At 41.6% G+C, this 16,764-nt stretch overlaps 1 protein-coding gene across 1 annotated transcript in view; it reads right to left on the reverse strand.

Moving 5' to 3' along the window:
• The window catches only part of LOC119267593, a 4,418-nt gene extending 1,704 nt beyond the window's left edge, over positions 1 to 2,714 (reverse strand). The window contains exons 1-2 of the mRNA XM_037549008.1: positions 2,557 to 2,714; positions 2,308 to 2,459 (exon numbers count right to left, since the gene is read on the reverse strand). Coding sequence (XP_037404905.1) covers positions 2,308 to 2,459; positions 2,557 to 2,653 — 249 coding nt within the window. The 5' untranslated portion in view covers positions 2,654 to 2,714. The remainder of the gene's footprint in view (positions 1 to 2,307; positions 2,460 to 2,556) is intronic.
• Positions 2,715 to 16,764: the final 14,050 nt, after the last annotated feature.

Genomic DNA, 16,764 nt, shown 5'->3' on the forward strand with positions numbered 1-16,764 from the left:
AAATGGATGAAAATCTCATACTTAAAAGCCAAGAGAAAACCCATCATTTGTTACAGAGCAAAGTTACTGTCTTACTGATAGCTACAATTTCCGCAATTTTCTTGAGTCCGTGCCTGAAGTAAGGGTGCTGATAAATGATTATTTAGACAAGTAGGATGGAAGCTACAATTATTTGGTTCCTTCAGTACTTATTTAGCATGCATTTGCATTCAGTGATCTATGTGAGCTTAGTTTTAGTTCTTTTCCCTCCAGTTTATACTTACATTTGTTTAGAAGAATAAACAGTCTGGAAACAGCCTCTTGCAGAAATGTACGGAAAGGCTGCGTACTATAGACCCAAAGTGGTCGGACCCTTCCCTGGACCCTGCGCAAGCGGGAGCTACGTGCACCGGGCTGCCCTTCAATAAACAGTCTGTACTCTAGGATGCGGTCATTTGGATTTCAAATTAGTAGAAGTTGGGTGTTATGGTTTTTAAATGAATAAACATGGTCAATTATAGCTTGACAAGAAAAGCTATAGTTCAGCAAATGCTCTGTTTTTCTTACTAATGGCAACTGCTCTGGTTGTATGCTTGTATAAAAAAATGCTGTCTAGATAACATGTACATTGTCTAAGGGTTTATTTGTACAGATTCAGGGAGTTTTCGCAGTTCTTGCTATGTGGAGCCTGCAATTTTTATTTAATGCCAAGTAATTAAGTTCTTGATCAGAGCCGTTCAATGCATTTATACTGATAGATGTAGTGAGTGGGCACAATCTGAACCCAGGGGCATCTGCACCCACTTTTCAAAATATGCATTTTAAGCACGTTTTAAAAGCATACATGTTCACAAATGTGTGTGCGCGGCGCAAAGTTTTGTGAAAAAATGTCTTTTCGTTTTGTCTCCGCAAAAAAGACAAATTTCAGTGCTTCTAAATAGCATTTCACAACACAATTTTTTGTCTTTTTTGCACAGGCCACAAAAAAGTTATTTTTCCGTGAAACTTTATGCACGCACATAGAACATGAAGACGTACCCATGCCACCTTTTTCGGATTTTTTTAGCATTTAGAAATGTGTTTTTCAAAGTGGGTTCATATGTACCCAGGTTCATCCATGCACTTCCCTAGATGTAGTAGTATGAACAATTGTTTTCGAGATATGATACTTATTTTCTCAAAATATTAGAATCATTGAGCCATTCTGCAGCTTAAGAATAATAATACACAATGAAACAAGTAGTTTCCTCCTCATCTTAGCCTATCAGGTTTCTGCTCCTAAAGATGTTCTCAAAATTTCTTTATAGACTTGTTTCATGTTATGGGACAATGTGCTCAGCTTAGATACTCAACTGAATCAGCAACCATTTCTTTTCCATTCAAACTTTTGCATATGGTTGATTTAACATTCCATACTTGGTAAATCTTTATGCTTACCTATTGTTGTAATTAGCGTGTGGATGAACATATCAACTAGGCTATTTCTCAAAGCTTTGGAAGCAAACTGGACCTCACTAAATAGAGCTGGGATGTTTCTATTAGATGTCTGGTTTAATAAAATGCTATCAAAAGCTGAATACGATATTCAGATTAATTTCGTTTAGTTTACTTCTGCATTTCCTTCAGTTATCACATTTCTGTAGGGTCGTCTTTGAATCACCTTTTTCTCAGTCTTAAGTTAACAAAGAATTTTGACATTGCAGTCCCAAAGTTTTTCCTAATTTTGTGGCAATTGTTCATAAATGCTGGTTATTAGGACATCGCTATAGGATATGTCATTTGCGAGGGACTTCTGTTATGATAACTCTGATTTTAAACCCCGGAGAGGTCTTACCTGGTGGAAACGTCTTCCAAGGACCCATCACATGCTAATGAGTTCCACACAGGTATGACACTGAGTCAACAATGTGATGTCGAACCTCGGTTTACTCTGGCATTTGTATGCTATCCTAAATCATGCTATTGAACATCTTAATTGGTTCTTTCTGGATATGTGTGTGCCAATTTATATGCAATCATATGCCTAGAACATTCGACAGGTCAAGACATTTTGAACAAATTTGCCAGACTTCCTCAAATTACTTCATCAAGAAGGGTGGGGCCTTTGTGTTCCTGCACATGAACCATCTAATACCAAACTAACCCGATGGCTCTTATCCAAGCATCACAACATTGGAGAACAAAACCTATCCAAACTATACATTTACACAACGAAAATGCCCGAAGAAACCGGGCGCAGCCAGCAAAACCACATCAAGCCTTCTGTGAAACTACAAAGGACACAATAAACTAAATCAAAGGAATGTCTTGAACAGGGAGGACACATACATGCTTGCAGGGGACGCCGAGCTTCTTGAGCCGTAGCGTGCGGGTCTCGAGCAGCCTCTGGAGATCGCCTCCTACGGCCTCCTCCAGCTTCGCGGCGTGCGTCTCCACCCCCTTCCCGACCCCATTCAAGAACTCCACCACGCCTACCTTGGCTGCGCACAGGAATCCCAATCCACTTCACCGCAACGAACGGCGAAGAAAGAACCACAAAGTTTACGGATCAGGAGGGAAGTAACTAAGCGGGTGTACCTTGGTAGGGCTGGGCGTAGAAGGATCTCGCCGGAGCTCCGGCGCCGGGGTGGAGGAGGAGGCGGCGCACATTAGATGCACAGGCCAAGGCCGCCATAGGGGAGACTGAGGGCTGGATCCTTTTTTTTTTACAATCTACTGAGGGGTGGATAGCCACGCGTATCGCGCATTCGCGCTGGATACTCCTCAAACGCGCACCCTCCAGCGGCGCTTGCGAATGCCTATTAGGCCGGCCTAGTTATGCCGATCTTTTTTTTTTCGTTTTTTCATCCAGTTTCTCCTGACTTTATTTTTTCTCTTTTATTTATATATTTACGATTATTTTTCCAATTCGTGAGAATTTTTCGAATTCACAAACCTTTTTGAATAAATGATTTTTTTCAAATTTACGAAATTTTTAGAAAAATACGAACATTTTTGAATTAACGAACATTTTTTCAAATCATGAACATTTTTCCATATCAGAACATTTTTTAAGTTAGTGAACATTTTATGAATTCACAAAACATTTTAAATGACATGAAACTTTTACAAATCTGCAAAAAAAAATCATGTTTTTCCAAATTCGTAATTTTTGTTTCACAATTGCAAATTTTTTAAAATTCACGTTGATTATAAATTCATGATTCTTTTTGAATTTGAAAATTTTTAGTATTGATTTTGTTTTCAAATTTGCGACCATTTCCCAAAATCATGATTATTATTTCAAAAAAATTAACATTTTTTGAACTCATGAATATTTTAAATTACATTTTTTATCTTTGTGAATATTTCTTCAAATTTCAAAACATAGTTTTGAATTTTGTTAAGAATGAAAAATGAAGGAAATTTTAAAAAAACTGAGAAGGGAAATGTATCTGTACCAATATAAAAAGACCCAAAGGGACAGATCCAAACCATCTCTACCGTCAAATCATGTTATCTAGCGGTTCAAATCGCTCCAATGTTGAGCATCAAACACGTTTAACGCTCTAGTTACCCATCACTGCCATTGGTTATAAACACGTTTTGACTCAACGCTATCCCATGAAATCTGCCATGTAATTAATATCCTACTATTCCCGTAAAAAATTAATTCATATCTTACCAAATACCAACATGCAACAGATATATCTTACCTAATATAACATGCAACTAATATTCTACCTAATATAAACGTGCACTATATGTATGAAGAAAAATATATAAATCAAAAGCTAATATTTTTAATGTAGAAATATTCCATACTTGCACTATATGTAAGTAAAGAGGTATGCATGTACAGTTGCAACAATTAAATTGGGGCATTTCACAATCTTTGAAAAGTAAACAAATAAAATAATTGTCTGATGTACTACATATATCTAGTAACAAAAAATAAACATGTCGATATGGTTTGCATGGGCTGAAAAATAATGTTAGTGGAGGGAGATATGGCATGCTTAGTGAGAGGCTTGCATGTTGAGAGAACTAGATATGATTCCCCGCGCGTTGCTGCGGAAACTATTGCCTAAAATTGATGTTTTACTCCACAAACCAGCTGTCTCTTAAAAAGGATTAGCAGAATAATAAATAAACGATTCTTTTTTGACGCCATACATTAGAATGTGGTCCAGATAGACATGTGTTTGGCGTCAAAAGAGAATCGTTTATTTATTATTCTGTCTGGACTAATGACATTTACTTTGACTCATCTCAAAAAGTAGGTAAATAAATGTCACTAGTCCAGATAGAATCATAAGGTTCCTGCTTCTAAACATATCTGAGGTTTCAACTTCTAAACATATCTATAGTATTATGGACTAGAACTATGCAGAAAAATAAACATCCAGTCATCTTGCATTACCTTCATAAAAAATGACATAATTGAGGTGACTTCAGTACCCCTTTTTGTGTATACATCAAGATTTCTAACAAAAAATGATCGAAAACATAGAGGTTACTTACAGATCATGCCATAGGAGGGCACATCCTAGTTAAAAACAAATGTGAATACAGTGTTTCTTGTTAACCTGGGACATATGTAACAATGGATGCATGCACAATGTAATAGAATCAGTCAAATCTAGCAGCTGCATAACATTTTAGCACATCAAAAGAGCATAATACAGGAAAAACGCCATAATTATCAGTTCTTGTTTAATCTCAACGGGGCATAATGTCACAATTATTACATAGAGATATATTGATCCTAAATAAGAGTACATGGAGCAGTATTGCCATAATCTAGCTCCAGATAGCCCCTTATAGGACATGATCCATTAAAAAATGTAGTAGTACAGATCTGACACTTTCAACCAACTATGTGTAGATGGAAGATCATAAACATAGCTATCTGAATTTATATAAAACCTGACAGAGGTGGCCGATCAAGATGAGCTAATTTCAGATTAGCCGAGCAGGCGGCCATGACGGTGCAGTGGCGACCGAGAGGACTTGAAATTCACCATGTTCGATACATGTAATACGAGCAGGAGATACACATGGACGGCGATGATTTTTAGGGCAGGAAATGAATAAATCTCGAGAAGGACACGAACAGCTTGATGTGGTGAGGATGAAGGGAATGGAGAAGATGAGGAGGGAAACTCAATCAGGGGCGTTGGCACCAAATACCTTAGATGACGGCCAATGGGAGCGGAGCTGCTCCACTTCTCAACGGGGATAGCGATATGACTACTCTTCTGTGGCGTAGATGGGCGGATCCGCATGCTTCTGGGTAACCGGGCGGTGGTGGCAGCCGCTCTTGAGGAGGTCGCCGAGGTTGAGCGCGTCGTGGCTGCCGACACCTCCTGGCGGCGGATCTGACCGGGCACCTGGATCCGTGGAGAGCAAACAGAGAAGCTCAATCCTTGTCCGTCGGAGGCGGCGGTGTTCATGCACAACATCTGGCTGGGGCGCCGTCCGGTGGTGCGTGGGTGCGGGTTGAGGGCGTCGCCTGCTCTACCAAGATGGAAAAGTATATAGATACGGGAGATGGGCCGATGGGCTTATTTTATCAGTTTTTATACCAATTCAGCGGCAATGGAAGACAAAACATGCCCGCTTCGACTAATTACCAGAGTTCCCCTAAAAAAAGACTAATTACCAGAGTTTGATCACATGATTTGTGAGAAAAATTGCTGAGGTGGCATGCTGTTGATGTGGATAGTATGTATGTCAAGAGAAATAAGGTAGTGGGGATGAGCTATTTAGGTATTATAGATTAGAAGTATGAGATACGGTTTGCATGGGCTAAAAAATAATGTTAGTGGATGTTGACGTGGCATACTTGATGAGGCGGAATGCTTGGATGTTAAGAGAATTCAAGGTAGTGACAATCAACTATTTAGGTATACTAGATAAAATGAACCGGCTCATCATAAAATCGTGAAGTGTTATGTGATGGAAACGTTCCAGGAACCTTCCACGCTGGTGTGAAGCTTCCGTATGATTTTTTCAAGGTGTTTTCCGGTTTTATTTTTTTATTTTTCTCTTTGTATTTTCACTGTTTTTTTTGTTTTTTCTTCATATTTTTATGTTTCTTAGTGTCTTCCATTTTTCCAGGTTTATTTTATTTTTTATTTTTTATTTGACCTTTTCACTGGTTGGTGAGGTGAGGTGCATGGGCGTGGAAAATTTTACTCGGCGACCGAGAGGTCGAGTATATTTACTCCTCACGGCCGCTCGAAGTAAAATTTGTACTCACCTAGCGGTTATATGAGTTCGGCTAGTTCCGATTTAAAGAAGTAAACCACAAATTTTACTTCTCTAACCGGTTATAGGGGGGGCCGGTTAGAGTTGCTCTTAGGACTCGATATGGGTGAGGCATAGCTCGCACCCGATGGGAAGGATTGTTCGCATATGTTGCCTTCGTAAGTGGACGTCAACTCTATATCGGCATCCTCTTTTACAACTAAAACTCCCTTTTTTATTGATATGTGATAGCAGTTACATCTTTTAGTAGCAAAGAGGAAGTAAAACAATCGGGGCATCATCAATCCACTCATTACGAAAACTAAATCTAGCCGCACGGGCTAGTTCATGGGCAACACCATTTACTTTTCTAGGGCAGGACTCAAAACGAATTGAACTGAAATCACATGCCGAATGGTAGCAATCGTTAATGATGGCGGCTGCATTATTTGCATAGTGTCCCCCTTGTTCATAATCTCTATTTCTAATGGACGAGTTGATTGAATAGTCCCACCACTTTCGTCTGGTTTTTTTTCGTCCGGTTTATTTTCGCCTCACCTCCCACCACCACTCCCATGTTAATTTTTTCTTCTTCACACTTAAAACCGAATCGTGTCTGATACTTCTTCCATTTATTCATGCTTGCTTTGGCAGGTGTCGATTCAATCAATCATGTAAATATTTGGTAATTAAGAATTCATAAATAATACCATATACATGAGATCACTTTTCAAACAAATCACCTCCCTCTCCAATTTATTTCTCCCATTAATCTCCTTCCATCCTAATAAAGCACGCATTACATTCCTAATTAAGGAAGAAAATAAAAAAAGAACCTCCACCCGCACGACCCCTCCCACGCCTCCAGTGCGCCGCACCTGCCACCACGTTGCTGCGTGCCACCCCCGCCTCCAGTGCGCTGCCTCCAGTGCCCCGCCACCCACCGCCACGCTGCTGCGTGCCGCCGGGCGTGGCGGCGGCGATCTCCGGCCAGATCTGGCTGAGGATCTTCACCTGCAACTAACAACGCTATAAGAGGGGCTGAGCAAAGCGATAACAAGCTCCAATCTTCACCTGCAACTAACAACGCTATAAGAGGGGCTGAGCAAAGCGGTAACATAGCCAAACAACGGTTTGCTAGGACAAGGTGGGTTAGAGGCTTGGTTTAACAACACGGGAGGCATGATAAGCAAGTGGTAGGTATCGCAACATAGGCATAGCAAAAGAGCGAGTAACTAGCAAGCAAAGATAGAAGTGATTTCGAGGGTATGGTCATCTTGCCTGAAATCCCGCAAGGAAGAAGAACGAGTCCATGAAGAAGACAAACGGACGTAGTCGAAGGGGTCCTCACAAACGCGACGTTACCGGAACCAACCCGAAGAAGCAACACCGGAAAGAAGCACACAACATAGTAAACAAACCACACATGAACATGGTATGATATGCGGGATACGGTATGTGATGCATATGCATGATTTGGAAAGGAATGATTGAACCTGACCTCAACTTGGAAATTCAAGAGTGCCACTGGAAAGGTGAGGTGATTTACAGAATTGAGCATAGTTATGAGAATATCTAGGTATGATCATGCGTATAGGCATCACGTCCGAGACAAGTAGACCGACTCCTGTCTGCATCTACTACTATTACTCCACTCATCGACCGCTATCCAGCATGCATCTAGAGTATTAAGTTCATGAAAACAGAGTAACGCCTTAAGTAAGATAACATGATGTAGAGGGATAAATTCATGCAATATGATAAAAAAAACCATCTTGTTATCCTCGATGGCAACAATACAATATGTGCCTTGCTGCCCCTACTGTCACTGGGAAAGGACACCACAAGATTGAACCCAAAGCTAAGCACTTCTCCCATTGCAAGAAAGATCAATCTAGTAGGCCAAACCAAATTGATAATTCGAAGAGATTTGTAAAGATAAGCAATCATACATAAAAGAACTCAGAGAAGATTCAAATATTGTTCATAGATAATCTTGATTATAAACCTACAATTCATCGGTCTCAACAAACACACCGCAAAAAGAAGATTACATCGAATAGATCTCCACAAGAGAGGGGAAGAACATTATATTGAGATCCAAAAAGAGAGAAGAAGCCATCTAGCTAATAACTATGGACCCGAAGATCTGAAGTAAACTACTCACACTTCATCGGAGAGACTATGGTGTTGATGTAGAAGCCCTCCGTGATGGATGCCCCCTCCGGCGGAGCTCCGGAACAAGCCCCAAGATGGGATCTCGTGGATACAGAAGGTTGCAACGGTGGAATTAGGTTTTTGGCTCCGTTTCTAATCGTTTGGGGGTACGTAGGTATATATAGGAGGAAGGAGTATGTCGGTCGAGCAACAGGGGGCCCATGAGGGTGGAGGGCGCGCCTAGGGGGGTAGGCGCGCCCCCTACCTCGTGGCTTCCCTGTTGGTTGCTTGACATAGGGTCCAAGTCTCCTGGATCTTGTTTGTTCCAAAAATCACGTTCCCAAATGTTTCATTCCGTTTGGACTCCGTTTGATATTCTTTTTCTTCGAAACTCTAAAATAGGCAAAAACAGCAATTCTGGGCTGGGCCTCCGGTTAATAGGTTAGTCCCAAAAATAATATAAAAGTGGATAATAAAGACCAATAATGTCCGAGACAGTAGATAATATATCATGGAGCAATAAAAAATTATAGATACGTTGGAGACGTATCAAGCATCCCCAAGCTTAATTCCTGCTCGTCCTCGAGTAGGTAAATGATAAAAAAGATAATTTTTGATGTGAAGTGCTACTTGGCATAATTTTAATGTAATTCTTCTTAATTGTGGTATGAATATTAAGATTCGAATCATTCAAGATAAAAGTTTAATATTGACATAAAAATAATAATACTTCAAGCATACTAACAAAGCAATCATGTCTTCTCAAAATAACATGGCCAAAGAAAGTTATCCCTACAAAATCATATAGTCTGGCTATGCTCTATCTTCACCACACAAAGTATTTAAATCATGCACAACCCTGATGACAAGCCAATCAATTGTTTCATACTTTTGACATTCTCAAACTTTTTCAATCTTCACGCAATACATGAGCGTGAGCCATGGATATAGCACTATAGGTGGAATAGAATGGTGGTTGTGAAGAAGACAAAAAGAGAGAAGATAGTCTCACATCAATTAGGCGTATCAACGGGCTATGGAGATGCCAATTAATAGATATCAATGTGAGTGAGTAGGATTGCCATGCAACGGATGCATTAGAGCTATAAGTATATAAAAGCTCAAAAAAAACTAAGTGGGTGTGCATCCAACTCGCTTGCTCATGAAGACCTAGGGCAATTTGAGGAAGCCCATCATTGAAATATACTTATAGCATTTACTTTGACTCATCTCAAAAAGTAGGTAAATAAATGTCATTAGTCCAGATAGAATCATAAGGTTCGTGCTTCTAAACATATCTGAGGTTTCAACTTCTAAACATATCTATAGTATTATGGACTAGAACTATGCAGAAAAATAAACATCCAGTCATCTTGCATTACCTTCATAAAAAGTGACATAATTGAGGTGACTTCAGTACCCCTTTTTGTGTATACATCAAGATTTCTAACAAAAAATGATCGAAAACATAGAGGTTACTTACAGATCATGCCATAGGAGGGCACATCCTAGTTAAAAACAAATGCGAATACAGTGTTTCTTGTTAACCTGGGACATATGTAACAATGGATGCATGCACAATGTAATAGAATCAGTCAAATCTAGCAGCTGCATAACATTTTAGCACATCAAAAGAGCATAATACAGGAAAAACGCCATAATTATCAGTTCTTGTTTAATCTCAGCGGGGCATAATGTCACAATTATTACATAGAGATATATTGATCCTAAATAAGAGTACATGGAGCAGTATTGCCATAATCTAGCTCCAGATAGCCCCTTATAGGACATGATCCATTAAAAAATGTAGTAGTACAGACTGACACTTTCAACCAACTATGTGTAGATGGAAGATCATAAACATAGCTATCTGAATTTATATAAAACCTGACAGAGGTGGCCGATCAAGATGAGCTAATTTCAGATTAGCCGAGCAGGCGGCCATGACGGTGCAGTGGCGACCGAGAGGACTTGAAATTCACCATGTTCGATACATGTAATACGAGCAGGAGATACACATGGACGGCGATGATTTTTAGGGCCGGAAATGAACAAATCTCGAGAAGGACACGAACAGCTTGATGTGGTGAGGATGAAGGGAATGGAGAAGATGAGGAGGGAAACTCAATCAGGGGCGTTGGCACCAAATACCTTAGATGACGGCCAATGGGAGCGGAGCTGCTCCACTTCTCAACGGGGATAGCGATATGCCTACTCTTCTGTGGCGTAGATGGGCGGATCCGCATGCTTCTGGGTAACCGGGCGGTGGTGGCAGCCGCTCTTGAGGAGGTCGCCGAGGTTGAGCGCGTCGTGGCTGCCGGGCTACACCTCCTGGCGGCGGATCTGACCGGGCACCTGGATCCGTGGAGAGCAAACAGAGAAGCTCAATCCTTGTCCGTCGGAGGCGGCGGTGTTCATGCACAACATCTGGCTGGGGCGCCGTCCGGTGGTGCGTGGGTGCGGGTTGAGGGCGTCGCCTGCTCTACCAAGATGGAAAAGTATATAGATACGGGAGATGGACCGATGGGCTTATTTTATCAGTTTTTACACCAATTCAGCGACAATGGAAGACAAAACATGCCCGCTTCGACTAATTACCAGAGTTCCCCTAAAAAAGACTAATTACCAGAGTTTGATCACATGATTTGTGAGAAAAATTGCTGAGGTGGCATGCTGTTGATGTGGATAGTATGCATGTCAAGAGAAATAAGGTAGTGGGGATGAGCTATTTAGGTATTATAGATTAGAAGTATGAGATACGGTTTGCATGGGCTAAAAAATAATGTTAGTGGATGTTGACGTGGCATACTTGATGAGACGGAATGCTTGGATGTTAAGAGAATTCAAGGTAGTGACGATCAACTATTTAGGTATACTAGATAAAATGAACCGGCTCATCACAAAATCGTGAAGTGTTATGTGATGGAAACGTTCCAGGAACCTTCCACGCTGGTGTGAAGCTTCCGTATGGTTTTTTCAAGGTGTTTTCCGGTTTTTTTTTCTTTTTATTTTTCTGTTTGTATTTTCACTGTTTTTTTGTTTTTCTTCATATTTTTATGTTTCTTAGTGTCTTCCATTTTTCCAGGTTTATTTTATTTTTTATTTTTTATTTGACCTTTTCACTGGTTGGTGAGGTGAGGTGCATGGGCGTGGAAAATTTTACTCGGCGACCGAGAGGTCGAGTATATTTACTCCTCACGGCCGCTCGAAGTAAAATTTGTACTCACCTAACGGTTATATGAGTTCGGCTAGTTCCGGTTTAAAGAAGTAAACCACAAATTTTACTTCTCTAACCGGTTATAGGGGGGCCGTTTAGAGTTGCTCTTAGGACTCGATATGGGTGAGGCATAGCTCGCATCCGATGGGAAGGATTGTTCGCATATGTTGCCTTCGTAAGTGGACGTCAACTCTATATCGGCATCCTCTTTTACAACTAAAACTCCCTCTTTTATTGATATGTGATAGCAGTTATATCTTTTAGTAGCAAAGAGGAAGTAAAACAATCAGGGCATCATCAATCCACTCATTACGAAAACTAAATCTAGCCGCACGGGCTAGTTCATGGGCAACACCATCTACTTTTCTAGGGCAGGACTCAAACCGAATTGAACTGAAATCACATGCCGAATGGTAGCAATCGTTAATGATGGCGGCTGCATTATTTGCATAGTGTCCCCCTTGTTCATAATCTCTACTCTTAATGGACGAGTTGGTTGAATAGTCCCACCACTTTCGTCTGGTTTTTTTCGTCCGGTTTATTTTCGTCTCACCTCCCACCACCACTCCCACGTTAATTTTTTCTTCTTCACACTTAAAACCGAATCGTGTCTGATACTTCTTCCATTTATTCATGCTTGCTTTGGCAGGTGTCGATTCAATCAATCATGTAAATATTTGGTAATTAAGAATTCATAAATAATACCATATACATGAGATCACTTTCCAAACAAATCACCTCCCTCTCCGATTTATTTCTCCCATTGATCTCCTTCCATCCTAATAAAGCACGCATTACATTCCTAATTAAGAAAGAAAATAAAAAAAAGAACCTCCACCCGCACGACCCCTCCCACGCCTCCAGTGCGCCGCCACCCGCCACCACGTTGCTGCGTGCCACCCCCACCTCCAATGCGCCGCCTCCAGTGCCCCGCCACCCACCGCCACGCTGCTGGGTGCCGCCGGGCGCGGCGGCGGCAATCTCCGGCCAGATCCGGCTGAGGAGGCAAGTAGGGGTCGGATCCTGTTCTGGAGAGGGTGTGGAGACGATCTAGGAGGCACGGGAGGAGGTCCAGCGGCGGGGTTTTGAACTCCAAGTTCATGGCGGCGGCGTTCCTCGCCGGTTCCGAGCGAGCGAGCTCCGACAGATTCTGCGTCTTGCGGCGATGATCATGTTATCTCTGCAGCGGCAGCGGCGACACACAGCTGGCGCCGCGCTCCGTAGGTCAGCTTCTCTCATCCCTCACCCTGGGATACCCTGATCTCTCTCTCTCTCTCTCTCTCTCTCTCTCTCTCTCTCTCTCTCTGTGTGTGTGTGTGTGTACGTGCGTGCAAGGGATCTTAAATTAATTGTTTGCTTGGAGTTTAGGATCCAAGTACGCCCCTCTCCGTGGTGTTCACTGATTTCTTGGAGCAACAACGTGTTGTTGGAGTTGCGGAAGCATTAGGTCGAAGAAAAGATGACGATGAAGGACACACAGAGGAGTGTGAGCGGTGATGGCAGTAAGGTTACCGGCAGGTATGCATGCAGGAACTGACTGTACAGTGTTCCTGTGTGATGCTACTGGTTTTAACGTTTGTACTGTGATGCCATTGGCAGTTTAAATAAATCTGCTATCATTTGGGATGTGAGTTGTCACAACTTGCTATGCTCTGGTGTTTGGCTCAAAATTACTTTTGGGAATGATTCCTCTGAATAGACTACTTATGCTTGACATTTTACTTTCGTTATTTCTATTTGTAACTCAATTTTGGTATCCTCTCAAATTAACAATACTTTTTCTGGATATGGTAGTTGAGAATAGTTATGGTATATAGCGGAGTTAGCCCATCCTCACTAATGACTCTTCCTCATGGATTTGCTGAACTAGAGTTAGTAATGGGGGTATTGTAGACTGTTTTGAATTATGGGGGTATTGCAAACTTTAGAAGCTGAATTAAATTTTTGTGCAATTGAAAAAGGTGTATACAACTTGAATTTATTAGGTAGTATAGGAGAGATATGAAATTTTGAAAGTGTCAGTCAGATTTGTGTGTTGTTTTGGGTAGTATTCAGTTTTGTTCCATCTTAGAGGCCAATAATGCACATGTGATATTATCTACATTATTCAGTTTATACGGCTTCCCATATTCCAATGGTTGTATTTTACTAAATTGCCCATCTACTTACTGGAATTCTCACAAATAGAAGTGCAGTCAGAAGGTAAAAATGATGGTATGGTATGTCTCCATTCACATGGTACTGAACTGTTAGTGATGCTTTGTGTTATTCTGCAGACTTGAATTTAGTTTCTATGGTTTTCTTTTTCTGTTCATAGACGAGAGTATAGTCTAAAGGGGAAAAATGGTATGCTCTCAAGGGTGTGCAAGAACAGTGAGATTTATATTACTGAACATATTGTTAACAATTTGTTATTTTGCAAACTTGCTCTCAGTTTTTTTTCTTGGTAGGTGATTCTTCATGACAATTTTTCATAGAGGAACATTTTTGGTAAGCGTATTGTAATATTGACTCCCACCTTTTTATTTACATGTAAAGATAACCAATTGTAAATTTTAAATGTACATTTAACTTATTTTGTGAAATAACATCATGTCGTTCAGATAATTTGATTTCCCTCTATGATATTCTTTGGCTTTAGTATATCTTAGGACAAATTGTTAGAAGTTCTATGCTTCATAACCAAAACATAATCTTCTTTTTGTTATGTGATTTGCATCATGATGTGTTCCCATATGTTCCCCTGTCGCTTAAAAAAATCAACGCCCGATGCAACGCATGAGCATATACCCATCATGACAAATAAACCTCATCATGAAAGCATTTATGTACCTATTTAATTTGCGATGGCAGGGTGGCATCAGAAACGGGGATCGGTGGTGCTGGTGTCGGTGGTGCGGTGCGGTACAAGGTCAGGATGCGGGACGGGACGACTATCCGTGTGAGGCACTCGGCGGTGAGAGTTTGTGGCATCAAGAGGAGCGCCCGCGGCACCTCCAGATTCAAGGTGTTGGCCCGAGACCACCAAAGAGGGAGGAGACGAGGTTAGTATTTCCAGAGGAAAAAAACAAGAGAAGAAGAACAAGAACGACGCCCATCTCGGGTTCCAGGTACGATGGAGCCGGCGGCGAAGCGCATGGCGCTTGCAAACATGATACTGTGATAGTGGATGACGCCGATACCCTCAACTGCGGCATCTGCTACCTCCCTCTCAAGCACCAGTCTTCCAAGTGCGTACGCTCGTCGTCCATGCTAGGCCGATCCATCACAAGTTTGTGTACCAATAACACTGGAACGTCATTTCTGCTCGGGTGCAGTGTGGCTTCGGTCATACCATATGCTCGCGGTGCCGCGACAAGATGATGGCGGCAAGGAGGTGCCATGTGTGTCACGTCCGGTTGACCGGCGGCTATCGCCGGAACATCGCATTGGAAAGGCTAATGGAGTCCATCCGGGTGCCGTGCGCCCACTGTTGCCCATGCTACTGCCCGCAGGCGGACTGCGGTTTCGCTCGCTCCACGGCGGCGCTCCTGGACCACTTCGCCGACGCGCAAGGGTGGCCGTGCACGACTGAGCTTCGGGCCTGGGTGTGCGTCGAGGTCCAGCTCTGTGACGGCTTCAAAGCCTTCTCGACCCGTGCCCAAGGCCGGCAGTACCTGTTCCTGCTGAACGTGGTGTTGAACCCGTTTGGCCGAGCGGTCTCCGTGCTCTCACTGCATCCTTGGGTGTTGTCGACGGCGCCATGTTCTTTGAAGTTCGAGGTCAGACTCGGGTACTGCTGCAACATCGACCACCGTGGCGACATATGCCTCGGCCATAACCACGAAACTACGTTTAAAGTAGGGTGCACTGATCTCTTTGGTGGGTTATCGAGCTCTGAGTACTCTTCCCGGTTATTTCTGCACAAATACGTCCATCCACATGACATCCGTACTATCATGGCCAGTTTCGACGTAGTACCTGTTTCCTTGGAACTATCATTATGTTGTACTGTATTAACAAATCTGACTTTCTTTCTTTTTCATATTGTGTAGGATTCAGATTTATGACAAGGACACAAGAAAATTTATAGCATCCGTTGTGATGATACAAGGGAAGTAAGCATAGATGCGTATCTTGTTCAATGTGATGATACATGGGAGAGCTCGGCCTATGCTGCCAACTAATCTGCGACGGCGCAGAAGGAAATTTCAAAAGCAGGGCAAGCGAGAGTGACTGTTCTATTGATGGTCAGAGGGAGGGCTTGGCAAGAGAGATTGAGGGAGCTCTACTACCTCGATCTTGGCATAGAACCTGATGGCATCATGCCCAGGTAAGATTCTTCTATGTTCCAATTCTGGCACTCGTTGGTCTTTTACTCTCGGAGCTTACAAAATCTTAGATGCTGCCTACAAAAGACTGTGACACAATATTTTGATTGCAGATTGTATATTCGTCAGTAATATGCAAAGACTAAATGAGAGACACAATGTTTTGATTGCAGTCTTGCAGACAACATCTTGTTCAGCAAGTAGATGCCTTCCTATGCATGTATACCCCGACTGGATTGTAAGCCATTATCGAAATTTATTGGTATTGAAACAGAAGGGCATATGCTCTTAATCTCACCTTTAATCTCAAAATCTACCAGTAGGTTATAACATAAATCTTAGAGATTTTAATGATATGTATTGACCTGCAAGTCTTAACTTTTAATGATATTTTTTAGTACATTGTTCACCTTTTAGTCAACTTCCTTATGGATGTATTTCAAATACAACTTTCCCATGTAGTCAACCTTGAATATTAATTTATTGGAACCATTTAGATTAATTACAAGAAGTAGTCATTATATTTCTACATGGGTTGAAGTGAAGCAAATAAACAATTATCCTGTTTAATTCATGTAAAGTTCATATCTGTCATTACTAATGGAGGTGGCACCTTCAAACATGAGAAATTATGCAGTATATCCATTTTATTTTGTATCTAGCATTGTTGCTTACAGTGTAGGCTTTTTTGGGTCTTATGTGGGTGTATGATTTATTGCAGTATAATAAACATAACTGGATGTGTGATTTATATTCACTTTTCTTCCTTCATGCTTTGCTTTTCTTCTCTCTCTCTCTGTGTGTGCGTGCGCGCTTGTGTGTGTGTGCGTGTGTGCTTGTGTGTGTGTGTGTGCGTGTTTGTGTTATGCT

This window comes from Triticum dicoccoides, chromosome 3A (assembly GCF_002162155.2).
Source record: "Triticum dicoccoides isolate Atlit2015 ecotype Zavitan chromosome 3A, WEW_v2.0, whole genome shotgun sequence".
Lineage (NCBI taxonomy): Eukaryota > Viridiplantae > Streptophyta > Magnoliopsida > Poales > Poaceae > Triticum > Triticum dicoccoides.